This window comes from Indicator indicator, chromosome 7 (assembly GCF_027791375.1).
Source record: "Indicator indicator isolate 239-I01 chromosome 7, UM_Iind_1.1, whole genome shotgun sequence".
In the NCBI taxonomy this organism is placed as follows: Eukaryota; Metazoa; Chordata; class Aves; order Piciformes; family Indicatoridae; genus Indicator; species Indicator indicator.
In genome coordinates this window covers 13,290,931-13,308,891 of record NC_072016.1, presented here as the reverse complement: position 1 = coordinate 13,308,891, position 17,961 = coordinate 13,290,931, and the positions used below count along the sequence as shown (strand labels likewise).

Below are 17,961 nucleotides of genomic sequence, written 5' to 3'. Positions count from 1 at the left end.
AGTGTCCACACGACAACACCTCAGTATCCAAGTGACAACCTCATGTAGGTGGAGGCCAAGGTATAAGCACAATTATTTCATACCACAAATTAATAGTCTTTATGACAAGATCCTTTTCTAAATCCTTTAAGCAAGTATGGTCTAGAAGCTTCTCGGAAAGACATTAAAATCTTCAAGCAACAAGGGAGCATGTCTTTTCTTACTAAAAATTTCACTCTACTTGGACTTTTCAAAATAAACCCCACATTATTACAGTGGCAAGAAGAATAGAAACAGAGTGAATTATAAGAACACTAGAAAGAGAGTATTGTGAACAGTCTATTGTAAGAATAAATATAATAAATCAAAGTCAAGAAAAAACATTTTTTATTACCATGAGTGATACTAAAAATAACATTTTGGTCTTTCAGATAGAATTATGAAGAAAAATGACATTTTAAAAATACATTCTGAGAAAAAGCTTTGAATTTCATGAAATACCTTCGATATAACTTGAATATTGCTGGTCAGTATTTGACTCGCAATGTGTTCCACACATCGTACAATCCTGGTGCAGGCCTTGTCTTCCTTTTGAGCCATCCACAACACATGGTCATCAACCAACATTATATTGCTGGCAATTTCAATAAGAGCATCTCCAATCTGAAAGAGTTGGGGGGGGGAGAACCAAAGCAGAAATTTTAGTCTGGCAAACTCACATAAATAGGAAAAGAGTAGAAGTGAAGCATCATTCAAAGACAACTTTTTGATTCTATTAAGAAAATTAAATGACTGAAAAAGAAAGTCCATGAAAAGAAAAGAAACTGAAAAAAGTTTGGATTTGGCACTTAGAGCCATAGTTTAGTTGTTAGGAGGTGTTAGGTATTAGGTAATAGGTTGGACTTGATGATCTCTGAGGTCTTTTCCAACCTGGTTGATTCTGTGATTCTGTGGAAAGATTTTTTTATTCATAATTTTAGAGTTTACATTCTAGATACACCACAAAGATTGAGGTTCTTACTGGGCAATAAACAGAATCCCAGAATTCTTAGATGTCTTTCTTAAATGAATTAAAATTGACTATGCCCCTCTCTAAAGAACAGCTTCATGCTTAATCAAAGGACCTCGGAGGGGGGAGGGAAGGGGAAGCAAAAACAACAAACCATAAATTTGAACTATAACTCAGGTGCTGATGCAAACCTTTATCATCTCATTGGCTATACAGAAAGTGTGGGCTTATAACTTCGAAAGTTTTCATTCACTCTGGTGGCTAACCCAAAGCAATAAATCTTTGTATTGTGAGATGACATTTTGCAGATTTCAGTAAATATGACTACGTGTTTCAATTTTTTACTGGTATATTACATTTAGAAAGAATAAATATCACTGTGAGTATTTGTCAAGTTCAAATGAAAGTATTTACTTTTTAAAATTCTAAAATTTAATTTGAGTGACATTTCAAAGTTAATACTAGCACACCACCATTATTAAGTTAAAGATATGCCAAAAATATACAAGGTTGTCACAAATGAACCTGTATAAAAAGGTATATAGAAGAGAAAACTGACAGAGAAATATAGCTGAAAGTTCAAGAGGCTAAAATGTCAAACTAATAGAAACAGAAAAAATAAGACAAATACACAGATATTTCAGTGGGATGGGTAGAAGAAATTCAGCAATGGTGAAAAAGGTATAAAGAATGACCGAGGTTATGAAGTTAGCTATTTCTGCATTTTCAATCTAAAAATACATAAATTTAACATGCACTGCAAGGCACACAGAAATAATGAGACTATATGTGAAACTTTATGTGACTCTTCTTGAACTACTTCATGTATTTTTAAGAGCATAATTACTATATAATGCTAGAGGGCTTTTGACAATGTGATAGATTTATCGACACCATGAATAATAAAATGCACTAATAGATTGGAGTGATTTATGAAAAACAATTAAAGCATACACCAATCAAGCTAAGCAGTAACCTACTGAGGGTAGAATGATAGTCTACAAATACACACAAGGAGAGAAATAAGAAAAGGAAGTAATTTATACCATAATTAAATATGTTAAAGGAGAGTAAAGGCATGGCATTAAAAAAAAATATTTAGGCTAATACTTGTACATCATTCTTGCAAAAACTACAGTACATTGCAAATGTCCTGGTGCGGCTGTTGAAGCTCTCATTTGAGAGATGAGCCACCAGATGGGTCAACGTCCCACACTAACTGACATGGAAAAGAATAATCCTGTGATAAGAGGGAGAGGCACTCCCCAGAGATGACATACAGAAACTGCACTCCAGAAGAAAATTTTTCAAAATGAGAACAAGTTAGACATTGGAATAATCTCCCAAGGGAAATAGTTGATTCCCCTACATTGGACAATTTTAAGACCCAACTTGAAAGGGTGCTGTGCCATCTCACTTAAATTCATAGAATCATAGAATCAGTCAGGGTTGGAAGCGACCACAAGGATCAGCCAGTTCCAACCCCCCTGCCATGGGCAGGGACACCTCACACTAGATCAGGCTGGCCAGAGCCTCATCCAACCTGGCCTTAAACACCTCCAGGGATGGGGCCTCAACCACCTCCCTGGACAACCCATTCCAGACTCTCACCACTCTCATGGTGAAGACCTTCTTCGTCACGTCCAGTCTGAATCTCCCCACTTCCAGCTTTATTCCATTTATTTATACTATTAGCTAGGAAGGCTTGACCCTCCTTAGGATCCCTTCCAACCTGGCATTCTGTGATTCTGTACTAGTTTACTAAAATGTGTTTTATATCATTTTGAGAAATCATAGAAAACCTTTGTGGAGGTATTTTCATTATAATGGTTGAAAACATGACATTGAAAGATTAACTACATTTTGAAATGTTTTTATATTACTTTTGTAAAATTATTTGAAAGTCAAAAAATATTTATCAAGGTTTCGGTTGCACTGATACATAAAATAAAAAAAATAAAATACAATTTAAAAAAAAAAAATCCTTTAAAACTTGGAGTAGATGATCTCCAGAGGTCACTTCCAACCCCTACCACTCTGTGATTTTGTGATTAATTTCTAATTATTTTATTTACCTGGAGTTTCAGCTGCTAGTCAATTCCAAACGAATACACTTTTGTTCATATGTTGCTTTGTACTAAATAAAATTCAATCCTATTTATAATTACACTAGTGCAGCCTCACATGTGTAATTGCTGACACTTTAACTTCACATGTATTTTTGTACCATCCGTGTGAGAGCTAAGAAAGAGGTGTTATTAAAGAGTTTAGTGAATGAAGAAGCTACTTAGTGAACTTGAGATGGACAAAAAAAATGTAAAGTCTAAAACAGAAGGAAACAGAGACAAATTAGATGAAACATTTTAAGCTATGAAAACAATAAGGTATTACAAAGTAAGAGATGAGGAGATAAGTGGTGGAGATGCAGATGTTCTGCTACCAAAACCCAGAAACTGAAACCTGTTTAAAAGGTAGAAGATATCCATAAGAACATTAGAGTGGTGTTCAGTTTTAATGGATAATGCATCAGCTGCTAGAAAAATAGAGAGTTAATGGTAAATCCAGCTGTTTCTTTTGAATGGTAAATTTTTGTTTTGTCAGAAAGCAGTAAGATCTTATCTGGATTTTAAGCTGAAATACAGTCATAGCTTGAAACACAATTCTTGGAGAGCACTTAATAATATACTCTAAGTCTGGCGTATGATGATGAAGTTGGAGGCTTTCTCAGATTGGCACTAAAATGGTAACTATTACAATCCCCAGAGCCAGAATGGAATGAACATTGCCAAACCCCAAAAACCCCAAATATTTTAACCATAGCTATCATCTGTACAAAATTACAGGTTATGAAATCTTTATCCAAGCAGTTACTCTGAAAATTAACAGTAAAAACTATGACAAATATTGCTGTCCTCTATAAATAAAACTATTTTTCCCATAGGGTTTGCATAAGTCTATTAGACTTCCTTGTAAAAATGCCATACACTCTGCTAAAATTTTCTGTAGGAAGTTGCACTTAAAGACACATGCTCTTCTCTTCACATGAACTGATACAGATGCTTTAAAAACTCAGTGAAAACCTCCCCATGAAATGGAAGAAAATGAAAGAAGCATGTGTAATTCCAGTGGCCAGATAGAGAGGCACCTTGAGTTCATTCTAATATGTTAGACATGCTAGAAATTAGAATGAGAACTAAAGCAGCAGCTTATGGAAATGCATTTTTATTCCTAAGCAGCAACATCTTTATCAGTCAGATAAGACAGCTTAGTGGTCCTTTTTGGCATAAAAATCCCATATCACAGCATGTGTTGAACATTTGCAGTCAGAACACCATCAATCAATTTTAGAAGCTACTCTTCAGTGCACGCCTGCATATATTAAGAACAGGGCCATGTGTGAAGGCTTCTAAGTGATACTTCTTTTTCAGTATAGAGAACATATCTTACATCTTCAACTTCATCCACGAAGACAATTAACTTTTCCATTATGTAAGCCAAATATATTACATCCATTTTATCTGCAAAGCGGGAAGCACCTCTCGTGTAGGCTGTCAGCTGGCGGGAAAATTCGAGCACGGTTGTCAAATTGATGTGCATCTGAAAACATAGCAGAACTGTTAGGTGCAATACATCAGGTAGCTTCCTTCTCTTTTAAAACTACAGACTACATCTATTTGTGTAATGCTTGCTATAATTTCACATGGGTTTATATGATATGCATCAGTAGTACCACGGACATAAATTTCAGGGGCATACATATGTATCTTCAGGATTAGGTCTTAGATTTCATTACTGTTATTTGAAAACATTACAACAGGACAAAAAAATTTTGAAGTCTACTTTTTCTAGACTGCAGCTATAGGTTCATGTAAGACGATACCAAGCTACTAACCTTGTTTTGCCTGTATCTTTAGATCATCATGACAAAAACAGTGATCGTTCATATATAGAGCAGTGCACAGTGGGAGAAGAAGCAACAAAGGCAGCAAGTTGAAAGAAGAGGAGTTCAGACTGATTATGAAGAAAATCTTTTCTGCCATGAGGATAGTCAGGCATTTGAACAGGTTACAACCAGAGGTTGTGCAGCCTCCATCCTCAGAGGTTTTAAAGACCAGAGTGGTTAATGCCCTGAGAAACCTGGCAGAACCTCCTTGCTTACAGGAGAATGGACAGGATTCTAGACAGCTTTCTAATTATTTTCTTTTACTATAATTGCACTTATTTTCAAAAATAGCATTCTAAAGTAGGCTTCATTTCCACATCTCTTGTTAATACAGTATGGACAATGGCCATGAGGAAAGGCACTTCAGCTGACAAAACTCTGATATGGGATTTCAAAAGAAATTAACATCTTTCTGGTAAAAATGCATCAGGGGAAGACAAAGAAGGAACTGAAGTGAAGCTATTAAGGCTTGTCAGCATTTCTAATGGTCACCTAGACACCAGGCATAGAGGAAAAAAAATAATGAAAAAAACAAAGGCAGTAAATTCTGTGCACTTATTTCTATTAAAACTTCAATTACCAAATACTTTGTCTTTCAAGTAAAACATTGTTAGAAGTCTAGCTATTCCAAACTTGTGGCACCACAGATATTTCTTGTGAATTATTCAATAAAATAAGTACTAGAAAAGGGAAGTCCTGAATTTCATGGCATTACCTGACTAAAAGCATGAAGAACTTGAGTCACTTCTTGTGAATAAGGACATTGAGAATAGTTTTCTTCATCCCAGCGTCCAGTTCGATTACATTTACGCCATGCCTTAGATTCTTCTGCACCATTGTGAAAGGCAAAGGAGTTAAATGAATATTGGAGACAGGGATGATAAGCAGTTATCCCAGCCAAAGTTTTGGGCCATCTATGAACAAAATTACAATTAAAAAATTACAACATGAAACTTCTTATTTAAAGACAACTTACAATATGGCAAAATACACAGAATAGATGAGGAAAAAACCCCACAATTTTAAATTTCATCTCATTATGTTCTGTAATGAATTACTTTATTTCCTTGAAATATGTTAAAATGATAAAAGTTCAGGTCTGGCTGATCACATATTAATTCTACACTGATTCCAGAAAGACGTTTGGTGTTAAGAAAAAAAAAAAAAAAAGGATGGTATTTCCCCTGCATTTATCTTTGCAAGCCGCAAAAAGTAGAGCAGTAAATCCTTAAAGCAAAAAAAAAAAAAAATCCAAGCCCTATTACTAAATGCTGTAAAAAGTAAATGCTTAAAATGTACCTGACAATCTTTCCTTTGCATTTTGACCCAACACTGCTAAGCCCTCTCTGCCACCAAGTCCTGAAAAGCAAAAATCTCTGAATGTATCAGAAACCAATGAACAAGACTGCAGCAGAGATTATCTCTCATGGAGAAGGAAGAAGGTAGCCCTCGAAAATTAACTATTTAGGTTGCAATTACATTATTTCTAATAATAAATAACATGATTTATGCAGCGTGATTCCAAAATACCCTTTGAAAACGAAGTATAAATCAGGAGCAGCTAGAATTTTTTTTAGTACATGGATCTATTATACAATTTTTTTTCTTTTGGCACATCTTCTGTATCCTCTAGAATGGCACAACTGGGATCTATTACTTTTGGTACCAAATCCATTGTCGTGTATGGACATAGAATGATCAGGTAATTGGGAGAAATCAAAGAAAAGCAGAAACATATCATTAGCAAGTCAGCATGTCTGAAGAGGATATGGTTCTTCAATTGCATTGATGTAATGAATTAATCCAATCAATCATAAAAATACTCTGCTTGCCAGCGAAGCTGCCTACTGACAATCAAGTTTGCCTCAAATATACATATTAGTCCCTCTTAGTTATACAATGCAGCTCCATTTGGCTATTACATGACATACTGATGGGGTTTGAGGCCACATAAGGGTTCCTTACTTCAAACAAAGAAAGGGTAAGAAGAAAAATACTTTTTTATGTCATAGCTATCTGTCACTGGGAAAATTAATTTTGAGATATAAAAACAGTTGATAAAAAAATGAACCATAAAAAGCAGCTTCACAAAAAAAAAAAAAAAATCAAACTGTATACAGTAGAATGTTCTCCTTTTGCCTCTGGGATGAAATATTATTTTAGCAAAACATCTGCATTAATGCAATTGGGACACACTGAGTAGCATCTTACCTGAAAGGTAAAAAACTAAAGTGATAATTCTGAAACTAATACTAGCACAGGGAGCAAAATCTGGCCTTTTTGGACAGGAACGTAGGACATAGCTTTATCATTTGCATTTCAGGATGATCTTATAGAGAGTTGGAAAAGAAACAGTCAAACAAAAAAATAAGCAAAACAGGGCCATCACAGAAAACAAATTAGTAAATAAGGTCTGTTCATTCTGATTTACAGTTCCCAATTCTTATTACATTCATGCAATTATAAATATCACCTAGGATAGTCAAATGAAAGAACTACAGTTACTCAAGAGTTGATTTTTCTCCTTTTTTTTCCCCAATAAAGGAACATTTTTTTCTAGCTTTGATTTATGGTTCAACTCTTCCTACTTCCATATTTGCCATATTACCAAAACTTCAAAGAGCTTTGCAAGAAAAATTACTGGTGTGATAGCTGCATCTCTGAGGATAAACCTAATGCCAAGATGGAGTCTGACAAATTCTCTATAATTTTAAATTCATTCCCTCAAAGGCCAAAGAATCTGTGGACTCAGCACCATTTTGATATAAATTTTAAAAATAAATGTATATGTATTTCTAGAAAGAGGATCAACAGGGAAAGAGATGTGCACTCCTGTTCTTTTGATTTATATAAAATGACCAAAAAAGCCCGTGCTGTTAGTTTGTGCAGTCTGTAGAATTTATAAATATTTATTTCTGAAGAAAAGGATGTCATTTTTGGGCAAGAACACCAACTAACAGAAGGTGTTAGCAAAAAGATTCAGTATGCATTATCTGATAGGAAGTATGTGTCTTTTAAAAGATCTAATTAAAATACATTCAAGTGTCTCCAATATGAGAAAACACAATGGCAGCTTTTATGATCAAAGATCTATAATGAACTTCAATCCATATGTATGTATTAAACAGGGATATAAATACAAGTTTAGCAAATGTAGTATACTTACTGTAACTAAATTAAATGCTAACCTTAGCATTTAATAAAATATCTTCATAGCAAAGGGAAAACAGATTATGTGAGTCAGTTTCTCCACTTCTTTCTAATTAATTATTCAATTTTTATTCCATTTCAGAAAGAGTAGCCAAAGGCCTTTAAAAAAAACTTTTAAAGGTAACTTGAAAATGATGAATATTTCAGAAAGATTTAGCATTTAAGAGAAGCTTCCTCTCATCTACTTTACCTTTCATTAACTGTTCAAGCTGCATTTTTGTCATAACTCACTTGGTAACAAATTACCTTCTTAATTTCTCAGTGGGAATGCCATCATGAATCAGTGTTATTGTCAAGCAGGTAATTATATATTGTTTAAGAGCTTTATGCATAGTATTGAAGTATTTTAAATCTAACTGAAAACAACAGCAAGTTCCATAGAATCCTTAAGTTTTTCTTGAGTTTAAGGGTATTACAAGAAAAACCACCAGTTTATGTAGACAAACATAACGATGAAATAAAAATTACATTTATTCAATAGAAATGAGCAGACTCAAAGATTCAGAGAGCAAGAGAGATGTGTTTTCTAATTATGAGATATATTGGTGGAACTCAGTGTGTCCTTAAGCTCACCTCAAATGATCTATTTGTTTTACTAAACAGTTTTACTCGTTGTTTTGATTTGCTTCAGTGACTTATTTTACTAACAGTTTCATGTTGCTACCTCTAATCTCAGCTGAACGAAACCAGGAGAACTGAAATCAATTAGAAAAGTACTGAAGATTTCTTTTATAATGCTTTAATGCAGTGTTCTCATATTTTGTAGTGTAGAATATATCAAGAACAGTTTTCAACCCTCTCTCCTTTTGCTGTAAAGAGTCTACATCTTTTAAAACTTTCCATAATATTACAGTGAGGAATTAGAAGATTCTCTAACTTTCACAAGCCACTGCAGCTCTTTGAAGCACTAGCTGCCATTTCCCATAAAAATCAACACAATATTCCTCCTCCTTACCATGTTACATTAAAATGAAAAGAACAAGTGACATCTTCATAACTGACACTGAAGTATCACATAAGCATGAATATGGTCCATATCTATATTACTACATGAAACACACTCCAAAACCAGAAAATCATACCTGAAATCTCCCTTGTTGTTAATAACTCTTTCTGCAGGGCAGTAGGGTGCAGCTGTTTCGAGTACCACAATTTCTACTTTTTTAGTGCTGTTTCCATAGGAATTGTTGACTAAACATTCCCAATCTCCAGTTGCATCAATATCAATGCTGGATAGGATAAGTTCACTATAAAAATAAAAGATTATTTATTGTATACATATTTTCAGAGGTTATCTATGAAAATACAAATCCAGGTTTTGCTCTGTGTTATTATAGGTATAGACAATATTTGAGTGATTGGTATTAGGATTTTAGCAGCACTGATTTGAGCTGACCAATCAAATTGTAACAGGTTGTAACACAGATTATAAAACTTCATAAAAGAATATCAATTATGTATCAATGTCCATTCTCCTTTCCCCAAACACTGTAAAATGTTGACTTTGTTGCTTAACCAAACCCTTGAAAATCATAAATGCTTCTGAAGTCAACAATGCAACCAATCCACAAAGAATGCTTCCTTCCAGCTGCAATTGCAGTTCTCATGACATTTCAAAAGAAGGATCTGCTGCTTCTGTCATGACATGGGAAAAGCTTTCTTGAATAGCTATCGACTTTGAAAGCCATATGTGATTTTCCTAATGAAAGCAAAACGATAGCAAAATGAAAGAAAATTCTGATATTTCTTATATAGAAAAAGAATTGCTAGCCATTCTCAGGTGGAACAGCTCAGTATTTTCATGTCAGAATAAGTGATTGCACTCTTAAGAAGCCCAGCAACAGCAGTCTCTTAGCTAATTCTTAATGCATCTTTTTACATTCAGGTTGAAAAAGTGAAGTGAAATTAGCCAGCTGATAACAGTTTTAAAATTAAATCTTCTATTCCGTGTCACAACAATTTCACATCATCTCTATAGACAGCTGAGAAAGAATATATTCCCAGAGCTTGTAAAAAGAATTACCCACAAATTCTCTTTTTCACTGAAACAACAGGCAGCATTCACCTGTGGTGTCAAGACCTGGAGATTTCCCAAGCGAATATAATATACAATAGATATGGATCTTTTGATATACTTCCTATAAAATATCAATAACCATTGCTAACAACACAAATCTGATAAAACTGGGAACCATGGTGATTTTAGGTTAATACAATACTTGAGCATAGTTTCAGACCTACAGGTAATCAATATTGAGATAAATAAATATGAAAAAAGGTTCATTTCCCATGTATTTAAATTGCTGACATATGTTCCAATGCAAATTTATCTGCTGCTAAACAGATCTGTTATTAGATAGTCTCCCAGTTCTGCATTTACTGATACATCAGTATTCCTTCTTGTAGAAATGCAATACTTGAACACTGGTATAACTTTCTAAATTTATGAGCAAATCCTGACCTTCACACTGACAATCTTCCACAGCCCCTTCTTGAGATGGTGAACCAAAACAAGCCAGAATAGGTTTATGCAACATGGAAGAAGCTGTATAATGACTAGAATGTAAAATTGCCTCCTGAATTGCCATCTGGCCACCGTAACTGATGCATTTATTTATACTCCTCTAGGAATACTTTGGATAGCAAGCCCAGTGGTGAAACTGTTCATTTACTTACCATCTGGATATGACAAATGATAAATTGATCTTATACCCCTGGAGAATTTGGGGGACTGGATTGAAAAGAAAAAAAAAAATCTCAGAAAGAGCAGTCAATTAGATCCTTTAACATTTTCTCCACTTACAATCCTTGGCAACTTCAGAGTCCTGGCAGATCAAAAGGGAAGGGTGGGTCTGTATAGAACTTTAAACCTTTGTTTTCTAGTAGGTCAGTTTAAAGCTTGAGTTTTCTAGTAGGTCAGTTACATACTTTGAGTCTTGGCACTGTTACAGCAGCATGCCCAGAGGTTCCCCCATTTTTCTTACCCTTAGTAGGAAGAGCTTCTTGATCTCTCTTGGCCATGCCAACAAATTTTGATAAAAGTCAAGGTCCTGTGACCTCAGAAGGTAGCAGGACTCTCTGTTTTAGGAGCTTGATAAAAGCACCATGGAATTAAGAGTGGATAGCACCTTTGCTGCATACTTTTCTTGTTATTCCTATCTCACAGAAGATAATAAAGACCAGGCCACTGTGTCGGTGTGAGCTGAAATTTCCCCCCCACCGACAATAACCAGGCTAGCCCAGTCTGGAAGCAAATGAAAAGCTGTATTTACAAGCAGAGTCTAAAATCTACAATGAAATGCAATGAATATGTACAAATATACAAAATTCACAACATTCACAAATATATACAATCAACAGAAAAAGCACAATCGATCTCCCTTTGCTTCCCCCCAAGGGGACCCTCCCAAAGGGGCCTCCCTCTCCCAGGAGCTTCCCCCCCAGAACCCCCTGGACAGAGAAGCAGAGTTTAGTTAGAGCAGAAAGTTGTTAACTTAGCTGCCAAGGTCAGTGTGTTATCTTCAGCCAGAAGAGAAGAAGAAGAAAACAGCAGCCAGACAGCCCAGCAACTGCCCCCACTGCCGAACGCAGAATGTGCAGAATGCCTACTTTGTTTTGGGTAATAGTTCTTAAACATTTCTATCTATCCAATGGAAGTGTTTAGAACAATCGTTATTTTGCTTTCTTACACCCAGTAGTGACTTATTTACATTCTTTCACTTTCTCTGTTCTGAACTTTGCAAGGAAAAATTAAAAAGACAGTTTCAAACCATCACAGTCCACCCCTTCTAAACAATTCCATTGGCTGCTACTATCATCTATCTAATCTAAAATAATATCTACAACAATAGGTGAATAAAGACCATAGTCCATTCCGGCTATCTCAGATGTAGATGATTCAAAAGAGTCAAATCACAGGAAAAACAGCAAACAGCTTGTTTCCTCGCAGATGGAGCGAAGGAAGGAACAGGGACTCTCAGGTGACTCAGGGCTCTCAGGGTTCGTGCACCGTAGATCTCATGAACTCTCCTCTTGGGCGCGATGCTGTATCTGTGCAACACTCTGAATTTAACCTCTCTCAGCCAAAGTTAGATTTCTTTGTGGAATACACTGAATTTCACCATTTTCTTGCATCACCCAATAGGTGTGACCAGGACCTTCAGCAGAAACCACCCCTCGGACAGGTTTGGCCTCTCCTGAAGGGGAAAATACCCAAACAGTTTTGCCTAACAGATTCTTTTCTCTGATAACAGGAACTCTATCACCTTCTTCCTTTCGCAACAAATCTGATTGGGCAGGTCCAGCTCGATTCACTGAACCTCTACTATTCACCAACCAGGTTGCTTGTGCTAAATGTTTCTCCCAGTTTTTCAAAGATCCACCCCCCATGGCTTTGAGAGTGGTTTTCAGCAAACCGTTGTAGCGTTCGATCTTCCCTGCAGCTGGTGCATAGTAGGGAATGTGGAATATCCACTCGATGCCGTGCTCTTTGGCCCAGTTTTTTACAAGATTGTTCTTGAAATGAGTTCCATTGTCCGACTCAATCCTCTCTGGAGTTCCGTGTCTCCACAGGATTTGTCTCTCCAGGCCAAGAATGGTGTTACATGCAGTTGCATGAGGAACTGGATGAGTTTCCAGCCATCCAGTGCTCGCCTCTACCATAGTCAGCACATACTGCTTACCAGATGGAGAACGAGGTAGAGTGATGGAGTCAATCTGCCAGGCTTCACCATACTTGTACTTGGACCATCGGTCACCGTACCACAAGGGCTTGATCCGCTTTGCCTGCTTAATAGCAGCACAAATGTCACAGTCATGGATGACTTGTGTGATAGCATCCATGGAAATGTCAATGGATCTGTCACGAGCCCATCGGTAGGTTGCATCTCTGCCTTGATGTCCTGACGAGTCATGGGCCCACCGAGCTAAGAACAGCTCACCTCGGTGTTTCCAGTCAAGATCAGGATCAGGATCAGAGTTTGTGTCCACCTGGGAAACTCTTGCAGCTAGATCTGCCTGATGGTTGTGGTGGTGTTCCTCAGTAGCTTTGCTCTTAGGAATGTGAGCATCGATGTGTCTCACTTTCACTGGGATTCTCTCAATGCGAGCAGCAATGTCTTGCCACAGATCTGCAGCCCAGATTGGCTTTCCTTTCCTCTGCCAGCCATTCTTCTTCCAGTCTTTCAGCCAACCCCACAAGGCATTGGCTACCATCCACAAGTCGGTGTAGAGATAAAGCTTTGGCCATCTCTCACGTTCAGCTATGTTAAGAGCTAGCTGGACAGCTTTTACCTCTGCAAATTGACTGGATTCTCCTTCTCCATCTCTCGCTTCTGCAACTCTGCGCGTTGGGTTCCACACTGCAGATTTCCATCTCCGCTTGTTCCCAACCAGACGACAGGAACCGTCTGTGAACAAAGCATATCTCTTTTCATCATCAGACAGATCACTGTAAGGAGGAGCTTCCTCAGCACAAGCTACTCTCTCCTCTGGAGGTTTAGCACAGCTTGTGCCTTCTGGCCAGTTTGTGATCACCTCCACCAAACCAGGCCTTTCGAGATTTCCCATTCGAGCTCTCTGTGTTATCAGAGCCATCCACTTAGACCAGGTAGCATCTGTTGCATGATGTGGTGAAGAACCTTTGCCTTTGAACATCCAATTCAGAACTGGCAATCTAGGAGCTAGAAGAAGTTGTGACTCAGTTCCGATCACTTCAGAAGCAGCTTTCGCTCCTTCATAAGCAGCTAAAATCTCTTTCTCTGTTGGAGTGTAGTTTGCCTCTGAGCCTCTGTAGCCACGACCCCAGAAACCAAGAGGATGTCCTCGTGTCTCCCCTGGAGCTCTTTGCCATAAGCACCAGATTGGACCATTGTCACTCGCGGCCGTGTACAGAATGTTCTTAATGTCTGGACCAGTTTGGACAGGTCCCAGACCCATCGCTTGGACTACCTCTCGCTTGATCTGGTCAAAGGCTGCTTGTTGCTCAGGACCCCATTGGAAACTGTTTCTCTTTCGAGTCACATCATAGAGAGGTTTCACAATCTGACTGTATCCAGGAATGTGCAGTCTCCAAAATCCCACTATGCCTAGGAAGCGCAGAGTTTCTTTCTTGTTGATGGGATTTGCCATGGTGGAGACTCTGTTTATCACATCCATTGGGATGTGACGGCGACCGTCTTGCCACCGCACTCCCAGAAACTGGATTTCTCTGGCAGGTCCTTTCACCTTGTCTCGCTTGATAGCGAAACCAGCTTGCAAGAGAATGTCAAGGATTTTGTTACCTTTCTCGAAGACTTCTTCAGCAGTCTCACCCCAGACGATGATGTCATCGATGAACTGAATGTGTTCTGGAGCTCCACCTTTCTCCAAAGCATCATGGATCACTGCATGGCAGATGGTTGAACTGTGAATCCACCCCTGGGGCAAACGATTGAATGTGTACTGAATGCCTCTCCAGGTGAAAGCAAACTGAGGCCTGCATTCCTCTGCTATGGGAATAGAGAAGAAAGCATTAGCAATGTCTATGGTAGCATACCATTTGGCCTGCTTGGATTCCATCTCATATTGGAGTTCCATCATGTCTGGTACAGCTGCACTCATGGGTGGAGTTACTTCATTCAAGGCACGGAAATCAACTGTCAGACGCCACTCTCCATTCTGCTTTCTCACAGGCCAGATTGGACTGTTGAAAGGTGAATGAGTTTTGCTGATGACCTTCTGACTCTCCAACTGACGAATCAAGTTTTGAATGGGCACCAAAGAGTCACGGTTGGTTCTGTATTGTCTGTGATGCACAGTTTGAGAAGCAACCGGCAGCTTTACATCCTCTATCTCATGTTGTCCCACAACTGCAGATTCATCTGAAAGCTCAGGTCTGATAGACAACTTCAATTTTCCTCCATCAATTTCTACAGTTGCTATTCCAAAAGCCCATTTGTAACCCTTAGGGTCTTTAAAACGCCCTTCTCTCAGAAAGTCAATTCCCAAAATACAAGGTGCATTAGGACCTGTTACAATAGTATGTTTCTTCCACTGCTTCCCAGTTAAACTTATGTCAACCTCTATCTTAAACAACTCTTGAGATCCACCAGTGACTCCCTGAATAGTTATAGATTCTCCCCCTTGATAATTTGATGGTATTATGGTGCACTGAGCTCCTGTGTCAACCAAGGCCCTGTACTTCTGAAATTTTGAAGTGCCAGGCCACTGGATGTACACATCCCAATAGATTCTGTTATCTCCATTATCCCTTACCTCCCCCTGGCGGAAGGCAGGGCACCCCTAATGGTGGGGATTACCTCCACATGTACAGCTGGCACAACGTCCAGCATCAGAATTAGGATCACTGTTGGAGCTATCAGAGTTGTTCTGGGAAACTGAGGAAGCGACAGCTACCCTCCTGGTATTGCTACCTCGGGATCTGCCCCTCTGCAGCTCCCGTAACCTCTTGAAAAGATCAGAAGTTGGTTGACCATCCCATCTGTTCATGTTCTCACCAAACTGATCACGCAGAGTTATCCAGATACTGCCACATGATTGCCTCTGCTGTCTGTTTTGGTTTGACCTGTTCTGGAATGGCCTTCTTGGAGCACGTCTGTTCCTAACAGCTGAAACTTGTATCCATCTGAAGGAAGAGGAATCAGAATCATCCCCCTTCATCAAGTTGGATATGGAGGTTTTAAGTTCCTCCTTCAGCTCTTTCATGCAATTCTCCATTTTTCCAGACAGAGTTTCAATGGCTGAAACCAAAGAAGTACGTGCAAGACTATCCTCCAACTGCCTCATTTGGTCAGTGAAATGGCCAACAGTAGGAGGCACTCCACCATAATTTCTTGCCACAATCCTGCTTGCCAGAATAGTGGCATAATTAGGAGGAGCAAGCTTAATGAGCTTTTTGGCAAGGCCTGTTCCAACAGGAATTTCATCAGGATTCAGGGTCTTATGATCTCCATACATTACTTCTCTCACAGCAAACTCTCTCAGACGCTTGATTCCCTCAGCTATTGTGGTCCAAGGCTTAGGGTTCCATGGTAAATCATCTCTGCTGGGGTACCTCAGCGAGACTGCCAGTAGGAGGCGTGCCCACAGAGAAACTTTACCAATGCACTTGCCTAGGTGCCTGTCTATGCCTGTATCCTTTGAGAGCATCCCCAACTGAGAGGCCGACTTGTCGCCTACCACCAATGCTGGGGCTCCCATATCAAAACACCTGGCTAGCCAAGACAGGACTGGCTCATTATCTCCTCTGATGTAATCCTTTCTCACATGTCTAATTTCCTGTCTGGGTGCATTAGCTGACTGTATGTCATCCTCATCATCATCATCATCATCATCATCCTCATCCTGAGGTCGCTGTCCCCATAATCCTATTTTAATCCTCCGTTGAATTTCTTTGAGTTCAGAGGCACTACCAGCAGTTGCTAATCTACCAGGGTCTACATCCTGACCTACATCTCCATCATCCATGTGGGGTCTCAAGAGGTCTACCAGAGTTTTAAGGCTAACCCTCTCTTCCTCATCAGAAGGATCTTTCTTGAGAGAGGGACCCTGAGTAGAAGGACTCTCATCTCCATCTGCACCATCTCCTGCAGCATCTGCATCTCCTTTACGCTTTCTGGTTACAGCGGCCACCAAATTTACTGGCTTGGTTTTCACATTCACAGCAGAGTTGGAAGAGCAAGTAGCCTTATGTCTTTCTTGACACAGTGCTATCAGTAGCCATATGATTATTCCAAGAAGCAACAAAATTAAGATTAAGGCTAGCACAAGATATCTAGGGTACCACTGGTTCCAAGGACCCTCTGTAGTTGTAAGAGGAGTAACAAACTCATATGTGTCTGCTAGCAGATCCATAGTTGAGTTACCATAGCTTCTTAGCCCAATAAGACCACAACAGAATTCACCAACATTCAGTAACTTGTTCTTAACCCAAAGAAATGACTTATATGCCACATATCTCACAATCTTGTCTATCATGCAGGAAACAGCCCATCTGTAAACAATTGCACCGATAATAGATGAAATAAAATTACTCAAAATCCAAAACAGCTTCATTTTGCTTCCTAATCTGAGCAGAAATAAATCAAACAAGCAATCGAGCCCCGAGTTGGAGCGCCAAAAATAAAAAGTGTGTGGGTGTGAGCTGAAATTCCCCCCCCACCGACAATAACCAGGCTAGCCCAGTCTGGAAGCAAATGAAAAGCTGTATTTACAAGCAGAGTCTAAAATCTACAATGAAATGCAATGAATATGTACAAATATACAAAATTCACAACATTCACAAATATATACAATCAACAGAAAAAGCACAATCGATCTCCCTTTGCTTCCCCCCAAAGGGGCCTCCCTCTCCCAGGAGCTTCCCCCCCAGACCCCCCTGGACAGAGAAGCAGAGTTTAGTTAGAGCAGAAAGTCGTTAACTTAGCTGCCAAGGTCAGTGTGTTATCTTCAGCCAGAAGAGAAGAAGAAGAAAACAGCAGCCAGACAGCCCAGCAACTGCCCCCACTGCCGAACGCAGAATGTGCAGAGTGCCTACTTTGTTTTGGGTAATAGTTCTTAAACATTTCTATCTATCCAATGGAAGTGTTTAGAACAATCGTTATTTTGCTTTCTTACACCCAATAGTGACTTATTTACATTCTTTCACTTTCTCTGTTCTGAACTTTGCAAGGAAAAATTAAAAAGACAGTTTCAAACCATCACAGCCACAAATTAAACAATCTTATCTCTGCTATGTTCCTTTCCTAAGGACAGACTACAAGTGAGGAAGAACTCTGTCTACATTAGCAATTGCATCCCATTTCTCAGGCTGTGACAGTTT

General features: G+C 38.6%; 1 protein-coding gene across 2 annotated transcripts in view; it reads right to left on the bottom strand.

Moving 5' to 3' along the window:
• Positions 1-17,961, bottom strand: part of LOC128967977 (adhesion G protein-coupled receptor A3-like) — a 257,561-nt gene that overhangs the window by 107,538 nt on the left and 132,062 nt on the right. Inside the window, exons 8-11 of one of the 2 annotated variants that reach the window (XM_054382291.1) lie at positions 9,224-9,388; positions 5,647-5,845; positions 4,436-4,585; positions 481-642 (exon numbers count right to left, since the gene is read on the bottom strand). In XM_054382291.1, the coding sequence (XP_054238266.1) occupies positions 481-642; positions 4,436-4,585; positions 5,647-5,845; positions 9,224-9,388 (676 nt within the window). The remainder of the gene's footprint in view (positions 1-480; positions 643-4,435; positions 4,586-5,646; positions 5,846-9,223; positions 9,389-17,961) is intronic. The other variant, XM_054382292.1, reaches the window with a different exon arrangement.